The sequence below is a fragment of the Anopheles moucheti genome, chromosome 2 (assembly GCF_943734755.1).
Source record: "Anopheles moucheti chromosome 2, idAnoMoucSN_F20_07, whole genome shotgun sequence".
Taxonomy (NCBI): Eukaryota; Metazoa; Arthropoda; class Insecta; order Diptera; family Culicidae; genus Anopheles; species Anopheles moucheti.
Window position 1 is genome coordinate 41,098,921 of NC_069140.1, and position 21,087 is coordinate 41,120,007.

The 21,087-nt window shown below is 43.0% G+C and overlaps 1 protein-coding gene across 3 annotated transcripts in view; it reads left to right on the forward strand.

Moving 5' to 3' along the window:
• LOC128299038 (maternal protein pumilio) overlaps positions 1-21,087 on the forward strand; it is a 104,792-nt gene that overhangs the window by 78,190 nt on the left and 5,515 nt on the right. For all 3 annotated transcript variants that reach the window (XM_053034876.1, XM_053034874.1, XM_053034875.1), the window contains 4 exons: positions 7,624-7,974; positions 15,188-15,398; positions 19,647-20,810; positions 20,895-21,063. In XM_053034876.1, coding sequence (XP_052890836.1) covers positions 7,624-7,974; positions 15,188-15,398; positions 19,647-20,810; positions 20,895-21,063 — 1,895 coding nt within the window. The remainder of the gene's footprint in view (positions 1-7,623; positions 7,975-15,187; positions 15,399-19,646; positions 20,811-20,894; positions 21,064-21,087) is intronic.

Sequence of the window (21,087 nt, forward strand, 5' to 3'; positions counted from 1 at the left end):
AGGTTTGGCACACGCACGGAGACTGATGGAACGGGTAGCGAAAATGTCGCCCAATGGTGGTAATAATCAATAATGAGTAGTGACTGTTCCTGTTATTTCTGCACAGCTTCATAAGCGTTTGAAACTTATTGCAACAATGACAGCTATAGTGAACATGGCAAATCACACGTTGTCGTAAAATATGTGAAGTGTAATTACTATCATAATTTCCGGATGGATGTTATCAATAAGGAGTTTTTAAATTACACAACAAGGAATGATTAGTAATAAATTTTATTTTTAACAGAATTTAAACGTACTTCTCACTATTTGCTGCCTTTATTACCGCTAGCTGGAATAGATTAGCATTGTTATTGTAGCTTGCTTGCCGAATGATTGATTGATTAGATGATAATGTTCCCCAATAGCAACATTGCGGTGCTTTAAAAAGGATCCGGTGGCAAATAAATCATGCATCTTTCTGAAATGGAAAATTCAAATCTCTCCTGGGGTTGTTCGGCCGGGGTAGGCCAGAGGACGTCTGTGTGTATGCGTGTGTCACTACTTCATTTCGATCATCCTCCCTCATATGTCAAACCGTCTGTCAGCGACGATTATCGGCAATCCGATTACGGGCCCATCGCTTAGTCATCGTCTCTCGATAACTGTCAATCGCACGCTTCCATCGTGTCCAACAAGGATCAATAAATGGTGGCCCCGCGGTGTTTAACCGCCGGGCTCCAACGGTTGGTGGGGCGAAAAAGAAGAAAATATCCTCTTTTACGTAAGCCGCGCTGCTTCTGCCGAAATGCGTAAAAGTCTCGCTCTCCGTGCGAAAAATAGGCAAAGGCTTGCTTGTGTGTTCTTTTTGCCAGCAGATGCTTATTTTTTGCTGCTTGCGTCGGTTTTTCTTGGTCGCTATCACTTCCGTGCGCGGAGTGTATAGTTGCTTTTTTTTTTGCTCGCCATTGATACCACAATCACCAAAGAATACTGCCTTTCAGTAATGCGTCCCAGGGCCGGGTACGGCTGGCAGCAAACTTACGCAAAAAGAATTCGTCTGGTTTCCTCATCGTCGTCCTCGGCTAAAGCGTCTCTTCGGTCCCGAATGGTCGGAACCATTTCCACTGGTTCCCTGCAACTGACAGGACCCCCGATGCTGACGCTAAACGATTATGATGGCATTTTATATTATGCAATTGAGGCGTGTGTATCCTTCACCAACGATGTGCTATTTCTGTAGAAGAATCCTTATTGTGTTTCTCTTCGGTGCCGGCGAAAGAAATACCTCCGCAAAGTACTTTCGAGGTGCTGGTAGATGTGTTTTTTTTTCTCATACTGACCTCTATAAACCGGCTACCGGTTTGCGCTGGGGGCATGAAATATGGGGATGGGTAATATCAGGTCACGTTTAAGGACATTGCACAGTAACTGGGTTACGCTCGTTCTGTACTTTTATCGGATTTATAGGAGGATTTATAATATCGGTAGTCGCATATTGTCGCTTACTTTCCACTGATGTACCATTTAGTAGATATCTTCCATATATGTATGAGCCTTTTTTCTCAGAATACTTAATCTTATTTTGCGATCCGTTTGCAGTCGCCTACATCGAGTTATTAGAGTTAAATTCGAGACGACAAACGAGGTTGGGTTGACAGATTGGCTTTGTTATATCATCAGTTCCTCGAACGAATATAGTATCAATATAAAGATTCCGCCTGTGTGTTTACGACTCAAATTATATTGCTTTATTTACATTTATTTAAATCCTTTTTTTGTATCAATCGTCACAAATTGATTTGATACTTCCATACTACCATCAAAATAAATCCAGCATGCAAGAAACCTGAATCGTTTTTAGTAATAGAAACAAATATTCTAATGTTTTCCAATTTAATTATTTATGTGTTTGTCTCTAGCTGCTTTCATACATTTACTGTATGTAGGAATAGCAAACGGTTATACGGCTAAGGGAAAACAACATGAACAACCCTGTCTTCCGTTTACAAATCTTCCTGAAATATGCGTCAAAACCCTTATCTCGACGCTACCACTTGAAGCAATAGAAATTATTAGTTCCTCCAAACGCTTCCGGGAGATGTTCTTTCTCTGCTTCGTATCACTAGCGTGCTGGTATAGCATTTTAAACTTTTATCTCTATCGGGCACATCACACCGTCGTACGGGAGACTCATTCAACGGGCAGCCATCGTTTAGGCATTGACCAGGCAGCATCCTGGATGCCTTGCCGAAACCGCACATTAAACATACGCCGTGTGGAGGTTCTTAGCAGTGTGCGTCGAGAGGGTTTTTGCCAGGAAACGAAGGCATCATGAACGCATCATTGCCACAAAGCAAACGTCGATTTTCGGTCCGATCCTCTTCTAACTGCCCACTTTAAATAAAGCACGTAATACCGAGGATTAAGGACGACTTATGGTGTACGTTGGTTAGAAGCTGGACGCTTTACTAATCCTCGTAACCATCTCTGCAATTCGCTCGATTGGTGCACTTTTTCTTGATCCTGTGTGTGTTTGTGTGCGCAAAATACCCGTTGCCATTGTTGGAATTTGCGCATTTGAATGCATTTTCTGATTACCGTTAGTGGGAAGAGTTCCTTGCTTTGATTTTGGTTAAGTTCTTGTGGTGCAATCTGCTGCATTTCGAAGCTTCAGTGTATTTATGCGGCTATTACCGAAAACCTTGTCGGATGTGAGTTGCGGTAATTGTTTAAAATTAATACTACCAGTTTTAAGAACAGAAACAGACACATTATTTTTCAACTACTAGAAATTTGTTTTTTTTTTAAATAAAAACTTTGTTTGATTTTTATCAAACAAATTTACGTTCTTTTTCCAATTCAATTTCAATGTTTTAGGCTTTTTCCAATAATCAACTCTCGAAAAGGTACACGTTACCCATTGTTATACGCGTTGTTGTTGCATAAGGTGCGACAAATATTATTTTTTACCTCTTTTGGATTCCATCGATGGAATGTAGGACTTTATGCAGGAGATGGGCTAAATGTTTATTGTTTTAAAACTCAATTAACGTTGCTAATTATATGCAATATTTAATGATTGCCGCAACTCTCATCCAAAAACGTCATTAAGCTGGGAGTGGGCAAATGGGTGTGTGTGTTTTCAGCAAAGAGTGTTGAATTGGTCTGCTGCAATTTTGCGTATACGGTGTGCCAAAGTCATCCCCATAAACCCATTATGACATCATCAGCACCATCTTTGTCACGGGCCCTTTCACTGCTGGCTGCGTTTATGTCGCCTTCTCGACGTTCCACAGGTGTGTGTGTGTATGTTGCACTGTGGTGTGATAGTCATCAGCGAAGGAAGGAATTTATCTACCATTATGAAGACGTTTATCAGAGAAAGGGATTTTAAAGCATCCTTTACACGCAGGATATGATACTGTGAGTTTAAAAATGTGTGGTGCCATTTAAGCTTTATGGTGATAATCCTTTTTGGGCCATTTTTATGCCATGGTTGATTGAACGATTGGATAAATGCATTAAACCATTGGGCGTGTATTGCTTTGCGAACCATAACAGTGCATTTTGTTGAATGGTTTTTCATTTGCGTTTATCTCTCTTTCTTGCCAACAACAATTGCACTGCGAAACATTGTGTAGCAGTCGAATATTGTGAAGACAAGCGCGATGGTGTGATAATGCTGACACACCAGCATAAAATGATCCGTCCTGATAAAATAATAAAAGAAAAGAACTGCCAAGACAAAACAATGGAAGTGTGCGGGTAACCGAACGTGTCACGGTACATAACGTCGCACGCTGGGCAGCATATTGTCACCGTATCTTGAAGTTCTCGCTCCAATCCACCCATACTCCTTACGTACCACACGCATACGGCGTGATAGGCATTTGTGGCAAAACCACAGCAAAGCCATTTGCACAATATAAGCAAGAGTCTTCTGCTCTTGCTCCCTTCACTATCTCACCCAGATACACATACACCCACACAAACCCTCTCTTTCGTAAAGATGGAAAAGCGTGCTTTTGATTTGATTGTTGATGCTTAGCACAGGAACCACAGCCCGGGGGGGTGGGGGGGGGGGACTCACCCCAAACATTGATTTGATTTCCACCCAAACTGCAACATTGCTTCAATGCTTCCCTTTTTTTTGTTTTGCCCCCGTGTGCAAAGACGTCCGTGCTCGTTAGCTCGTGTTTGGTATTTGATTGCAGTGGCAAATCTGATCCGGAAGTGCATGGAACTGGAAGTAACATCACCCACACGAAAGGAAAATAGAATCGTTCGCTCTCGTACACGCTGTGTTTGTGTCAATTTTCCTTCCGAAGACTTGTATGTGCACAATCTTTTCAGAGTGTGGCAAGGGTATGTGTCGCCTTTTTCGTCTTTCTTAAGCTGGTTACTTTAAAGCAGAGCAGTTAGGTTTGGGTGTAACCCGAAGCAATTTGCTGGCAGGATGACGTTTTATTTACTACTGCTGCTGCGTAAATGGTTGGTGTTGTCCTTCTAAACTTCCCGTCGTATGACATTATCGGTTGGTGTGATAAGGATTTTTTAATCGATTTCTTTATTTTACGTCTGTCTGTCCAAGCCTGGTGTGGTAAAGTAGACTAAAACTTGCCGTAAGAAAATAAAACGTATAAAACGGGAAACTAATTAATAAATAAAACATACGTATATAAATAAGCATAATATATAAAAAATGAAGTTGAAGAAGCATAAGGGCAATGTGAAAACATTTAATGCTACACCTTAAGAAAATTAAATTAACCGGCAACTATCAACCCGAACATCTAGATCCTTGATCACTGAGACGCGATTGATGTAGACCTTATCAACGACAAACGAATGTGAAATGATTTTACCCTTATTGGTGTGTCAAACAAGAGAGTTTAAAAAGTTGCTTTATAGCTGTATTCTATGAGAACAATTCAATACCATTTTGTTATAATATTATAAAAAACAACAATACTCCATCAACCCCTTATTTTCTGTACATGTTTTTTTAAGCAAGTTAAGGGTAATCACTTTCGCTGATGAGTCCCATTGTGTGCCTGTACATTATCGCGGCCGGCATGTGCTAATAAAGCCATAATTAAGTGAAATTAATTGATCGACTTCACAACAAATAATCCCAGGCGTGGAACGGAGGAAAAAAACTCCACCTCGTCGGAATGGTGACCCGCAGGGTGGGAAAACGCAACGGTAGGGATGAAGCTGGATAAATAGTGGCGCCTGTAATTAGGAGCTTTCGGTATGTGCAACTTGAATCCCATCCGTCCTGTTGCTGCCTTCTCATCTTTCCCTTTTTATCTGCTCTGTGCGTGTGAATATTGCATGTGCATGGCCACTGAGCACAAGCACCGATTGTATGTGTGCGTGTTACGCTTTGTGCGGAGGAGTGTACGATTGCACTTCCGACCAAAATGATTACATTTCTGCGGGAAATAGCATAAACCCAGCTTCCATCACTAAATCATTACCTGTTGGTCATGGATCATTTCACACGGTAGGTAGACGCATAAACATCGAGCGTTGTTAAACAGTGGTTTTGTAGATTTTCACTGGTCGCCACCAGTTGTTGCAATCGCTGTTGCACTGTGGCGGGCAAAATCAACGAGCCAGTTAAAATCCGCGCACCAATTCAAATGCACACACACACACAAATATGCAAAACGAGAGTTTTTGGGTAACTTAATTAACCCGTTTCCATGAACAGCGTCATAAAATAGATGACAGGTAGGCAATGGTAACCTGCCGTTCTACACGGAAAATTTACGGAAACTCGATAGCATGCGCAATCACCCTGAAACGATCCTTCCCATATCTTTACCCGGAAACTCTCCCGGTAAAATTGCAAAATCGTACATCCTTTTGACTGTAGCGTACGAGGATCAATAGATCAAACTTCACACGCCTACCAGTTCGACCTGTCGTGTAGGATGGTGGTTTAATTTATTTGACCTATCGTCGTACGCTGGACCAGCGAGTAGCGAAAATGATTGAACTTTGGGCCATGTTACCGCTTGCCGGGTGATGTAGCTCGATGGGTAATTAGTGTGCATGCTTAAGACTACATGAAGTCCTGCGAAGGACCTGTTTACCAGCAGTTACAGCAGATGTGAACATAAATTCCTATTATTTGACCAAATGCCGAAAGGATTTTCTGGTGCGATTGAAGACCTCTCTGCGACAGCGTTAGTATATCATCAGCTGGCGAATGGTATTCGAAGGATATTTTGAAGCATCCTATTTGTTTGATTATGACGTCATCGTGCTTGATGGGCACCTTCACTTCTGCCCCGTGTGCTTCCAGAGAGAACCAAAGGCTAAAAGTGGCTCGGTAGCACAGAGCATGAAGTTGACATTTGTGGAACTGGACAAGATTGCCAACAGGGCTTTCCCTCAGCGCTGCACAAGATGACAATGCTTTCGGGTTTGCTATTGTTTTCTCGCAATACGGGATCTGTCAACTCGCTGCATAAAGTGACATGCCGAGAATTTTCCCACAAGCATCCATTCCTACTTGCAATCTTCTCGGTGAAGTCTTTTTTTATTATTATTCAATGTCCATTTACAAGAACCTTCGTATCCTTTCGGTTTCTAGCATATCATTGTTTGTTTGCAGTGCAGGGGAAAAAAGCTAGTTTTGTTGTGAAAATTAGCAGCGTCCTGTTTTGGAGTGGGGCGAGTAGTAGATAACAAAATAGCTCATCAACAACGCTGACCAATGCTTTCGGTACCGAAAACAATGAGCAGTGGGATGGTTTGGAGCGTTTTGGGTGTGGTGGCCGTGGCCCAGTGTCGTTCATAAATTTTTCCAACCCACTCAAACAAATGGGAAAGCCCCGTTGGTTGATATGGGTGGTTCGGAGGTCGTTACGGGTTTTTTGTTTTTGTGCCACAGTTTTCTGGCTCGTAATTCCATCGGAACCAGAAAACACCAAGAATGGCCATACCATGCTATGGTGTATGTGTGTGATTAGACTTATCAGAGCTTCCGGTAGCGACGGACGTCGAGATTTTTCATTCTATTTTCTTCTTCACTTAATATTTCCCATTGTTTTTTTTTTGGTTTGTCTTTTTCACAAATATTGCTAATGGAAACACAAACTTCTTTTCCCTGCTTTTCCGTTCGTTTTGCGCTTTGCGATCCAACGCTTCGGAAGGGTTTTGAGGTTGAGGTAGGTGGAGACGCAAAGACGGTAAGGATAAAATTGTGTCTGTGTGTGTAGTGCGATGGGTTAAGCATAAAACTACCGATCGTTTGAAAAGAGCAAAAACCGTCCGCGCTTAGCCGTTGTTCCGCTTGCTCTGTATGGATGTTTCCGTTTTTCCAATGTTGAGATAAGTCGGAAAACAAACTTACAAAAGGGATTAAACAAGCAGTTCTGAAATGTGAGAAAAAAGCACACCATCCAGCAGATGGTGACGGCAGACGAGTGTGCTGGCCGCCGAAAAAAAAAAGGATGATAAATTAACCATTTGTTCGACCGAAGTGTCTATTTCTCGACTCCGGTTTCTTCGCTTGCTTCAAACTTTTGTGCCGCAAGTTTAATCATAGTTTTATGGGATAGCATCAAATATTTATGTACCTAACATCATCTGTTTTCTTTATTCTTCTTCTCCGCTCTGGCACAGCAACTTTTCCGCTCGAATCCCGGTCTTACTGCAGCGAACTCGGCCGTCCCAGGTGCGCCGAACGGTCAGCCACTGCCCCAGTCGGCCCTCTCGCTTTCGGCCGCCCAGCAGCAACAGTTCCTGCAGCATAATGCAGCGTACGCGGCCCAGCAGGCTCCACCGTACGTCATCAACCCGGGCCAGGATCCGTCCCAGTATATGGGTGCCCTCATAGCGGCCGGCGTACCGCAGTACTATGCACCCGCACCGTGGAGCGTGTATCCGGCCAATCTGGCCATTCCGCAGCAGCAGTCACAGCCCCGTCGACCGCTCACCCCATCGCAACAGGGAGCCGAAAATCAACCCTACCAGGTAAGCAATGGCGGTTCGCAGAGGGAAAATGGGTACACCAACCGCAATTAGGTTAAATTAGGTTTGGATCGCGCAACTATACCCTCTTCAGTTTTAATCCTTAATGTTTTCGGGAAAGTTTATTTTCCGCTCCATTTTCACTATTCAAAGTTGCTAGTTCATCATCACACAACGAAAGGTCTTTGTGATTGTGTTTTATATGTAAATTCCATCTCACAGAATATCAATTTATCCTCATTAACACCCTCGTACCAATTTGACGCTATAATTCTCTGTAAACTATTCCGTTGTTTTAGACATTTCATGTACTACAAACATCAACAGCAAAGCAATTTTGGATACGATAGTCCAAGAAAGAAAGGTGGTTTTTTGCAGCATTTTTTTTTTATAACTAAATTTGGCCCAAAACTGCGAATAATTTTTCGACCAAAGCTTAATTACTTAAGAACCATCAGATCGGAAAATTTGTATTTCTTGCCACAGCATACATCAATGGAGCACACGAAAACGTCAAAGCAGAAAGAGCAGTTATCAAGCTAGAGTAGAAGGTGGTGGATGGTTAATAAAACAAAATGGGAACGATGAACTTTTCGGTCGGGTATAGCCCAATACTCGCTTCTCTCTCCTCACCCTACTCCAATTGTGCCCAATTCTCCCCATCTTGAAAACATTTCACGCTAAAGAATTTTCCAAACCAAAAAAAAAAAGTTCATGTTGGTCAGCTGGAAACGCAACGCTCTGGGCCTTCCTGCTTTTTGCGAATGTTTCAATAGTACTGGGCTGCGGTGTTACCATCACCACCACCGCAATGGGTAAAATAATTACAACTTAGTAATTGGATTAAGTCTACCAAACGTCCATGCCCCCCAAAATACGGCGGTCTACCGTTTACTTCCTCTTGGTATACCAGCTCGTCGATGTAGTTTTGCAAGCTTTTCATCTGTTTGCATTCGTTTTTTTGGTTGGCCGATAGTTCCATAGAATGGATGTTCTCATTTCTCATACACTCTTACTTCCGTTGCGGTCCACAGACACTTCACGGGATGGCTCGGAGAGCAAACTTATTTGCAGCATCGAAAATTCTGCGTACACCTCAATGGATGCGCTGGTTTTCCTGAATGATGTTTAATTATGACCATGATGAAGTGTTACATCGACATCGACAAACTGTGTCGAATTCTGGTTTTTGTGGTGGTTTTGTTTTTGAATAGCTTAATGTACGGACAAACCGTTTATAGCGACTATTCCTTTTCCCAAATTTTGCGAGTAACGAGCAAAGCTAAATATTTTTACTATATAATATTCCTTAGTTAGATACGGCCAGGCAGTTGAAATGAAAAAAATAAATAAAATAATAATAATATTCCTTAGCGAAAGCTTCTTTTTGCTGTGCGTTGTCGATATCGATACATGGAAGAAGTACTATAAGAGTATCGAAAAAGTATTATACTGTGTCGATCAGAGCGCCCTGGCTAAATATCTAAAATGTTAGCTAATAAAATGTGTGAAAAAACACGCACATAATGTAGTTTTCGTACTGTAACGAATTAAATTCGTTGTAAGTATTATTCAATACTTGAATAAGACAAATTACGAACCCATGATTCGGTATTATACTGTGTCGATCAGAACGCCCTGGGTAAATATGTAAAATGTTAGCTAGGACACGAAATGCGCCACCTAGGGGGAATCGTGCGTATTAAACAAGCTGTTAGTTGGGTAGCGAGATCGAGAACAATGAGATCCTTGTTTCTTGGTAGACCTAAACAAGAGACTCGATAAAACTCGAACAAAAGGACAGGAATTCACAGAAATATTTTGCGAAAAAAGGACACTCATACCAACACATATGAGAAGCCAGATGGTCCAAGAAATAATATAAAAACGGTACCATGTCCGCACCCAAATCAGTTGATGCTCACACTTCGACGGGAACTTCCCGTCCAGTGGTCGCTCGTGAACAAAACTAGCGGTTAAGTTGTGCATTTTATGCCGCAAAGTGAAACGTTTATAAGTGTAGAATTCAATCCGCCGTTTGGAATGCCTAAAATACAGTTGTCTAATTAAGTATTTGGTGTTAAGTTCCATTAAGTTCATCCACTTTCCGGTATTGAATTTGGAAACGACTTCCTGTCACCCTATACATTTCCCTTGTCGGCAAAAGGTGGGCAAATGGATGCACCGACCACGGTTGGAAAACTTGTGCCCGTTTCCTTCCTTCCTCCCGATGTAACTTGGGTAAATTCTAGCTACCTCCGACCTTCATTTAGAAATGCGAAGTGCCTGCGGCACTCTTTCGCTGCAACCACCGCACAGTGTGGGAGCAGTAGTGAAGTAAGTTAGCTGATGTATTTATTAATGAATAGTTTACGCCAACCCCTAACGTGATTATGCCGCTGCACCTGGATGCTCGGCAATCGGTGTTTGAGTTTCTTGAGGAGAAAAGGGCTGCCGGCATAGGTAAATCTCAACCCTCAAACCCGAAAGTCAATCTGTTCGTTCAGCCAACCGTGCTCGGAAGCGAGCTGAAATGGAAACCATGCCCAGCCATGGTTCACCCCGGTTCTCTGGTAGCTGTGTAGCTAATTGGTATTAATGATTCATTAACACAATACCACAACACTCCCTAACGCAATTGGGAGTTTGTAGATGCAAACAGACCGCACCGTCGTTGAAGATTGTGTGAAAACTCATGCCAGACGCAAGTCTGTGCACGCGAGCATTAATAAAGTAACACCGCACGTCGTCACGAGCGTACGAGGGGTTTCGCGGTTGGCCAAGCTATTATCCCCACAGGTAGGCAGACCCACCGTTCCCCACAGGAAGTTACCCCTCCCCCCCCTCCCGGGGCAGTTGCACCACGGCTTGCAACGAAAGCTTTTTCCTTCCCGTCCCAGCTGCCAGAGTTATTAAATGGCGAAAGAGGAGGCACACGTCGTACATAATCGGCCATCTTTTGGCGAATGGTTGTCGCGTTCCCGGTCATTCACCACCATCGGCGGGTGTACATAATGTACGCCGGTCGGAATGAAGGTCGGAAAAGTTTTTTTTTCTACCGGACGACGATGATTTAATTCGCTTGAAAGAAAATGCTTTATCAGGGGCTTCAGGTTTTCAGAACAGCGACTGCCTGAGAGGAAAATTATTTGCGAGATGATACTGTTCAAAAGCAACCGTGAAACGAGCCTATCAGCCTTTTAGTGATACCCTTTTTTAAAGAAAATTTGTAATACTTGTTTTTGGTTGAGCATCATCTACGGGTTTACAGGTGAAAGCAGGTTTTTCTTTGGGGATGTGGCGGTATACACTGCTACTCCCGGGTGATCGCGTCATCGCGGTCACGAACTCTTACACAGCCATGCCGTAACGGTCGTGCTGGGACGAGAGATAGAGAGAGAGATAGAGCAAAACATGTAGACAAGCATTATGTGAGTACCATCTTGTGACCCTGGCCATCCATCTCTGGACGCTGATGATGGTCACGGTCAGAAATGGCCGGACATCACGTTATGGCTCCAATTAGAGTTTGCTTTCATCGTGATGATGTTTTGCATTTCTTCAGGGCTGTCTTTACTGCAATGGAATCACATCCCATTGCATTAGATCGTAAGAGATCGAAGAGAAAGAAGTACTGTAGCGTAGAGGAAGAGTTTCTGTAGGTTCATCAAAGTTCAACGTGTGACTCGTGAACTTATTTAGACAATTTGCGACAATGTGTATTTTTTCCACTAACATCGACAATAACAAAATTACAAAAAAAAACACGCATTACGGTCACCCTCATCGCCGAAGTAGTTTCAGTGAAAGCGTATCGAAATTGTGTCCCAATCACGTCACTACAGCCGCAACTAAATTTTGGTCGCCCTACTACCAGGTGGTCACGCAGTGGAAAATGGATTGCGGTTAATCGTAACAAAAGGAAATATTGAAATGGAAAACTCAATTTTCGAAAGTCCGTACATTCGTAAGGAATTTTCCCTGGTCACGTGCTTTTTGTTTTTCAACAGCACAAAAATTGGGTTGGGTCATTTACCTTCAACCCACCACCAGCAAAAGCGTTTGACGTTGCTCGGCCAGCAACACACCGGCCCCAATCTGCGTATATAAAACTGGCCAACGAGAATGTCGCCAGTTCAGTAACAGTTCAGCGATCGATGGCAAAGAAAAAAGGTCGGTCGCTGCGTGTTGACTGGATATTGGTTGTCCGTAATGTACACCGGCGACATCGCCGCCACCGGTGTTGCACGCACCCTCCGTACCCTGTCCGGGATTGTTGTAATTTAATTCTTATTGGCAAATCCATCAACGGCGGGGAAATTAAAAGTGAAAGCGAAATAATGGTAGCAAAACAGCAAGGTAAAAGGGCCCGTTTGCCTACGCCCTGCGGGCTGATGAGGGTCATAGATCGTGCTCTCTTATGCTAAACAGGGAGCGTTCCTCATATATACACACAAACACACATTGTTATTATTAGAGCACCCGCACATTCTCGGCTGGATTACTTTTTTTTCGGTAGCAGTTTCGTGTGACTGGTATGGGGCTGGGATATTGCCGTCATCAATTAACATATAACGTTCAACCTGCTTAGGAAAGACTGCGATAGGTAGGTGTTGCTGTGGGAGATGTATTCGATCGATCGAAGCGAACCTGACCGTAGAGCTTTCCTGTGTACCGTAATACCTCCATCAAAGGTGTCCGGTTGATGGTGCACAAATGCCATAAAACCTAACTAGCGAAAGTAAGTAACTGGTTCTTCGCTGAATGTGTTTCATGATGGTGGTCGGTCACCCATTACAACAGACGGCTGTGGAAAAACTTGTTACCCACCCGTTCGACTCTCTCTCTAGTTCACTGGGTCTCGATGATAAGGCGTGGAATGCTGGCCGCTTGTTAATAGTTGCCTTCTTCGCGCAAGTTCAACATTTGCTGTCAGGTAGCTGTCTCTATTTTAGCGCTGAATTTGTGCGTTGCATTTGAACTGTAAAGCTCCACAAAGATTTGGCACGCCAATATTGCAACAGATATTGGCCGAATTAGACTTGTTTGTTACGAAATCACATGCAAAATTTTCTCTTACTAGCTTTATTGATATCTCGTTCGATTGCATGCTTAAGCAAAGCTAATTAATTTGTAGCTTTCGGTTTGCACACGGAGCCAAGTGTTTGTTCCAAGTAGTTGTTCCAGAAATATCGTGATGTATTAAAATAATCACCATGGTTGACATTTTTCATTCGCATGGCTCTCAATGCCGGTACACTTTGTTGTGACGATAAATTTACTTCCGATACAGGGAGGAATCGAGCGATACAGGAAGACTGCCGAGCTGGAAAAGGGGAAAAGTTCATTATAATTTTACTTACATTTTATCCAATACCCACTCAGCTCCCTGTGGGGTTACCGTCATCCGGTGCTTCATGCCCAAGCCTAGATTCCACTGCAACGACAATGGTTCGTTCATTATCACCCGCGACGGACTTTGCTTGGTAATTGCGAGCGAGCTCGCTAGCGATTCGCGTGCAATCAGTGATCTCTACTGTGTGCGCTTTCAAAAGAAACGGGAAGTAGCGCGACAATTGGTTAGCCGCTGAGAATGTTTCCATCTTCAATGGCTTCCGTTCGTTTGCGTTCTTCCGTTCCGGTGTACGAAAGGAAGGAACGTAACTTCGGTTCCACAGGATCCCTTGGAACCTTCGCGTTCTTCCCGCAAACCGTAGGGCGATTGCCGTGCTTGTGTGCAGAAACCTAGACAAGATCGCCGAAAGGCGAACCGGGGAACACTCGCTATAGCCGCGATGGTGACCTCTTTTCCTTTGGCTTCTTTCTCGAGAGTAAGGTTCTTTCAGTTTTGTGTTTGTGTATAGAAAACTGTATCACTGTATTTCTTTCACCCCCTTGGTTGGACGAGTGAATTCGGGTTCGCGTGTCGACTTTAATGAACCCCGGCCACTCATGCCAAACCCAACCCTAAATTGTTCGATCAATCCTCCATCGCCCGAAAGAGCACTAGACATTCTCGAAAGCATGCTCACCTGTCGTGATATGCCGTACAACCTGCCGGTTATAGATAGTTCATCTTTTCTTTTCTTCCTGATGAAAGCATTAAAAGTATCGCTTCTCCATCAACACCGGTCCGAAGTTCTTGTAATATGCCAACCCGCAAGCAAGTTCTAATGTGCGGCGCATAAAACATTAATATTCCCATTTTTAGTCGTCATGGTTTTGGGCATCCAGAAGGGATGTAGGATTAGCGGAAGAGTTAATTACTGTTACTGAAAAGATGTCAATGTACAAAAAAAAAGATGTCAATACAAAATTACACTATTGTTGACGCTTTTGTTAGAATAGACTATGTTATAGGCTCTCTCGTTAACAAAGTTGCTCTGCTAGATTGATGTTTGGTGGTTCCACACATGAAAGCTAATGGACAGACGTAAAATCAATAACATTTTGTTTGATTAGTGTCCCTTCGTCATGCGTTCGGTGCAGTTATAAACTTCGACCAATAACTAATGTAATATGGTACACTCCGTAACCGTGTGAAATACTTTCAAAATCTCTTTCCTGTGTGGTTCGTCGTACTTATCCATTTTTCATAACATATTTTGATGAAAATAAATTATGTACTCGACAGTTGACATGTTACTCACGAATAACATATTCAATTATACGGTTAATCATACGATTCAATCATTAAGTTCCTTAAAACGATTTAAAAAACATTCGTGAATTTCAATACGCTTAGAGCATTCAGTTTCCAATTTCTCACACAGCATGTTCTAAGTAAGTTCTAAATTTTAAATTCTAAGTATTCAGTATAGTATATTATGTACATGTTTAATCATAGAAACTATTGCTAATACATCATTATAATACAAAAATTGTACATTTTTCCTTTCTTTTTCTCTCTTTCTCTTTCCTTCATTATATTTGTTTTCTTTTCCACTGTAATGCGCCGTTCCATCGTTGTTCCATTGTACCTACTTCTGGCAAACCAACTCACAAAACCTTGTGACAACAAACCGTGTGTATGTGTGTGAATGGGTCTGTGTGTATGTGTACAAAACAAATTAAACAACAATCACTCCAACACCACCATTAAATGCTGCCCCGTGCCGGCCCATGTGCAAAAATATACAACCAACAATAATACAATCCCACATGTACAAAACCGAACCACGATCACGATAATGACGCGAACGATGGGGATGTGCAGGTGATATCGGCATATTACGACACGAGCGGTTCGCTGGTGATGGGACCACGCACCGGAACGCCGATGCGGCTCGTCAGTCCGGCCCCGCCGGTTCTGGTACCGCCGGGCGCAGCTGGTCCACGGGCTCCCCAAGCGCCCCCGATCTATCCTCCGCAGCCACAGACCGCGCAGCAGAACGTCTACTCGGCCCAGAACGGATCCAACGTAGGAGGTATGTACATAGCAGAAGACATCCGGATGTGTGTATTATGTCTGTTTTGTTTCACTTCTTTACTGTGTGTAAATTAAATCATATTAAAGCATTCGACTGTTGAAACTGTTCGAAACGCACTTTCTCTCTGTGAAAGCGCAACAGCATTTTGGTGGATTAATTAAAATTTTAATTGCAATCGCGATTTGTAAATATGTTTAATATGCATTTTTCAACGGGGACAATCAAATGCAACCGAGCCACGAAAATCGCGTGTAATAATGATATTGTGTACATTTGTAATACATACCTGCAGCAAACAAATCTAGCAAATAATTTTTCATTGTAACTTCGATTGTTAGTGTAATATTCGCTTATTTATTGTGTCCATCATTTTATTTATCTTTTGAGTAAAATCAGTCATATTAATCTCCAGTGAAGAGTTCAAAACATTCACCTAATATCAGGGATGTGTCATATGTATACCATGTTTTATTCCGCTAACAGGTTGTGTTCATAGGAGGGTCAATAAGAAAAAACTGCAATTGCAGAAGTTATAAAAAGTATGGCTTTAAATCATAAACATAAAGATCCTTGAATTTTTATAGCTTTCTTCAGGACTATGAATCCTTAAATTTGAAGGTTATTTAGAAATTTCGAAAATCTCTTAAGTTACAAGCTTTCATTAAAAAAGTGTAACGTTTGATACAACATGATATGCGCGATCAGTAATGTAGGTTAATAAAGATAGAAACCATAGGGCGCGCATAGCATGTGCAGCTACATAGAGACACAACACAGGGAAAGCCGCTGTTGTTCCCGGTTCCTGGGGGCTTCACCTGACTACACCAACAGGTCGCTACAATCGCTTTCCATCAGTTGGGGCATACGGACGAGAATCGTCTTGCCCTTGCTTGCTTTCCCGCGCTTTCCCTGCGGCAGAAAGAAAATACACTGCACTGCACTCAAGAATGAAGATCAAGTTTCTCTGGGTACAATTTTCCATCAATCAGGTTTGATTGCTTCGCTCGTCTTAACCTTGCCGGTTATTACTCTGTCTGTCCACCGCTCGCTCGACATGGATGGAAAGGAAATTGATGCAAACACTGCGGGGAGCGCCTTATCGCCCCTAGGGGGTTTTGTGCAGTGCAGATAGCAGCACCAACTGTGCCATGCATTCGTAGTGGTATAATTTAAAAAAAATGGAATTATATCTCCCACCCAACATACCAAACACTCGGTGATCATTATATCGTACCATCGTTGGTGTATTGTAAGTGGTGTGGACAGCCCAATGGGAAGAGATAATTTGTTGCGAGCTGGAAAAAGGTTTTCCCTGCACTAAGAGTGAAAGATAGCGTGCCGTTGTCACTTCATTCGCGCACTGGAAAATCTGAACGATCGGGCTGCATTAAACCGATTATTATACGGGGGTGTTAAAGTGTTCCTCCTACGTTAACTTCTCATACTGCCTCATGTTCATGTTACTGACGTAGTTGAGGTTCACACAGGGTACGAGCGTGAATTGCATTTTGAAGCAACGTTCCAAGGTGAATCGTTGGACGTTAATTGTATTGCATTATGTTGAATACGATTGTTTGAATTAAAATAAGATAGATGATCTTCAAAACGATTAGTCGTTTCAACGACAGATACAGCTGTAGCAAGGTTTTGATGATGCTAGATGGATGACATCTGCCATCTGACTCTGACACAAATAAACGCTATCACGATTAGAGATATCGCAGACAAGTGGAAAATTTCTCTTGTCTGTTTACTGTTTTTACACCGCACCGAGTTCGAACGGCAGGAGAATAATTTCTTGCCCTGATTTTTTGCTGCTTTCTCTGCGGAACCAACAGTACCAACTGCGTACGTCGAGAAAAAGCTTACGGAACAGCGAATCGATTGTACGCTCGGTGCATATTGTCGTAGATAGTGTGTTGAAATCACATTAAATGTGGCGCACTATTAAAACTTTACAATAGAGGAGGTTTCGGAAGTTTAATTGTTAATAAGAGCGAGAAAGCTTTCTTGTTTGACGCTTTTGAAAAGGTTTTGCGAGTGAGTAAGTTGAGAATGCTTTGCACTACTTCTATTGCACCGTGATAAAGCTCAAAAAGTTGATTTTCATATCCATCTCCGCGTATTCCACTTCTACTTGAAAAAGTCGAGAAATGGGTCACATTTTTCTATTTCTTCTCAAAATGGGGCGAATCGATTTTTTTTTAGAAACTGTTGCATTCGTTGGCAAAAGGATTGATGATAAATCGATGCGGTAACTTGCATTCATTTTCCATGTTTGAGTGATTGGCAAGTTATGCAAAATTAGAAGCTCAATTGGTCAATTGTACCTAACTAACTATAATGCTTCTTGCTCTCAACGCAGATGGTTAAACTATTTCGTATGGACCCGTTAGAGGTATCCAGAGCGTACTATATTGATCTTTGCGGTTGTGGTTATCTATTACAGAAGCATAGACAAATAGAGAAACACGTAAATCCAACGTGAATGGGTGGAAAACTGTTTAAAAGCTTACCTGGTTACACAAATCTCTGGATTGTGTTTTTTTTTCACACTAAGCTCCATCGCGTTCGCAATGAACGATTCTTTCGAGCATGAACACATTTCCCAGCAGATCACCGACCGTTCCAATTTCCAATCGCGACAAACTATTCCTTACAAAACTGTCGCTGTCAATTGTCTGTCTTTCCTTTTATCGAGGGCTTGCGATTGGGAGTTTGGTCCACAGCTCCCCCCTTTGAGTGACAGCGTTTTCTTTCCGGCTTACCCACCACCACGAGGTGTGGGGGCTGGCCAGAAATGCAGCTAAGGCGCTTGTTGGTCGATTGCATAAAATCGATTAACAGTCCGTTCGTTCGCTGCGAACTGCTGTTGTTGGTAATAATGTTGGTACACTGAGAGGAAAGCATATTGCCGTTGTGTGCCGTTGTGGTCCATGTTAATCATCGTGACGAAATTGGTGCTTTAAGAAACGTTCCGTTTTTTTCGCCCAGATTGACCGCAGGCCCCAATCTGTTCCGGTTTTGTTTGTAAGAAGGATGTCTTTTCTATCTATCCGGTTTCCTGTCAAGCATTCGGGACGGGGTTTGGGGGTTTTGTTAAATTTTCCGCTTCGTCGGATACCGTTTGCACGATTTGAAAAGGCGAGCGGATGAGTTGATCGGCATTCCGTCACGGAAATGTTGTAGAGGTAATTAATTCCTGTCTAATCATTATTTTTGTCAGATTTGCAGAAGAGAACGAAGAAATCTTCGGTATTTGTCGTGGTAAACAATTGGGTGAATTAAACGAGAAGTGATGAAATATTTCTACTTCAAGGCGAAATACTTGCTCGAAACATCTCATTTTCTTTGGTTTGTTTTTGATATGAATTCTGAAGCTATTATAACGATCATCCGATAGTTTGTTACGTGTCCTAAGTAGTATCCTTTGGCAGTGCTGCAATGTCTCTTACTCGATCTTGATTACTCTATCCTTGTAGTAGTGATCAACAATCACTCATTAAAGCGCGTAGCCTAATTTTCGTACAGTTTAACATTTCGCATATCATCAACATAATGGTTGTGCCTGTTTGAGTTGTGCTGCGTAGTTTAAATTCGATAAAGCAAGAAAAGTGTGTGAGTCCTTTTTGCTCACTAATTCGCTCACGCTCTCGTGCATTACCACTAGTTATGTGCATTACCACACGCACAGGAACAAGCGCTTTAACACACTTCAAATTTTTCTCGATGAGTCAAAGTGCACAATTAAAAATCTTAAATATTATTTGGAAATGAAATTATGTGTGTTATCGGGTTTTGCAGTTTCTTAAATTAAAAATTTTATAGTCATTTATTTAACAATAACATAATTTTGTGTTGTTTTAATTCGAATTTGTTGCTGTGCTACTATCATGCTGTAGAAAAATAACTAAGTATGCGTGTAATACCGCATTCATACGCAATCTCCTCTGCAAAGTTAGGCTAAAGATGTGATGGTAAAGGTTCACCGATAGCCAGAACGAAGAACAGCCGTATGTTAGATTTTATTCTCAGTTTGAAGAGATGAGAGTAAGGTAGTTCCACTATTCACACCGTACAGTCGCCCTATGGAGTGCAACAACAGGATTGAAGAAGCGATGATATGCTTCTTCAAATCTAAATCTAATCAAATAAAAAGTAACTTTCTTCCCAATTACTCGTAAACAACATGAAACGTTAATAATATTTTGTTTTCTATTTTAATCATTTGCTTTTCACAAACAGGACTCGGTGCCTTGAACACATCATCCCTGACCACACGTCGGGATTCGTTTGATCGCAACACATCGGCCTTCAGTCCATCGCTGGACTATACCTCGGGTGCCTCGACCAACACAATGGCGATGAATGCTGCCGCGGCCGTCGCTGCTTCAGCTGCAGCTCGCAAGTGGCCTGTCGGTGCTGGAAATTACAGCGGTCTCGGTACGGTAGCGGCCGCCTCGGCTAGTCCGCTAGGACCTTCGCTCACACCACCACCGGTATCGAATCTCGGCGCGCTGGTGACGAGCCGTGCGCCCGGTGCGGAGACAAAATTCCGACAGGTAAATCCCGGTCTCGTGCCCGGTATCTCGACTGCCAATGCTGCCATGTTTGGGTCGAACAACTGTGCCGCTCAGGCAATCCTATCGCGACTCTCGAGTGCAGTGGCACGGCCTACCGCCGCTCCCGCAACTGCTCCAGCTGTACCGGGCGCAGCACCGGGTCTGGATCGTCCGCCGGGCCGATCGCGCCTGCTAGAAGACTTCCGCAATCAGCGCTACCCGAACCTGCAGCTGCGCGATCTCACCAATCACATCGTGGAGTTTTCGCAGGATCAGCACGGATCGCGCTTCATTCAGCAGAAGCTGGAGCGGGCGATCAGCGTCGAGAAGCAGCTCGTATTTAACGAAATACTTGGGGCAGCCTACAGTCTAATGACGGACGTGTTTGGCAATTACGTCATCCAGAAGTTCTTCGAGTTTGGCTCACCGGAACAAAAGCAAGCACTCGCGCAGCAAGTCAAAGGTCACGTATTGCCGCTAGCATTGCAGATGTACGGTTGCCGGGTTATACAGAAGGCACTGGAAAGCATTCCGGCGGAACAGCAGCAGGAAATTGTGCGCGAACTCGACGGGCACGTACTCAAGTGCGTGAAGGATCAGAATGGCAACCACGTGGTACAGAAGTGCATCGAGTGCGTCGATCCGGTTGCATTGCAGTTCATTATAGATGCATTCCGCAATCAGGTGTACTCGCTTAGCACACATCCGTATGGTTGCAGGGTGATTCAGAGGATACTAGAGCACTGCACACCGGAACAGACGGCACCGATATTGGCCGAACTGCACGCGAACACCGAACAGCTGATCCAGGATCAGTACGGAAACTACGTCATCCAGCACGTATTGGGTAGGTAGCCAACATACAGCACATTGATATGGTTCTGGCAGAACTTTTTCTGATGCTTAATGCTTGTTACTTAATCACTTCCAGAGCATGGAAAGCCCGAGGATAAATCTGCACTGATTGCGAGTGTGCGTGGTAAAGTGTTGACTCTTTCTCAACACAAATTCGCATCGAATGTGGTGGAAAAATGTGTCACGCATGCCACACGTGCAGAACGCGCACTACTGATAGAGGAAGTGTGTTCATTCAATGACGCGTAAGTAATTGCCAACCTTTACCA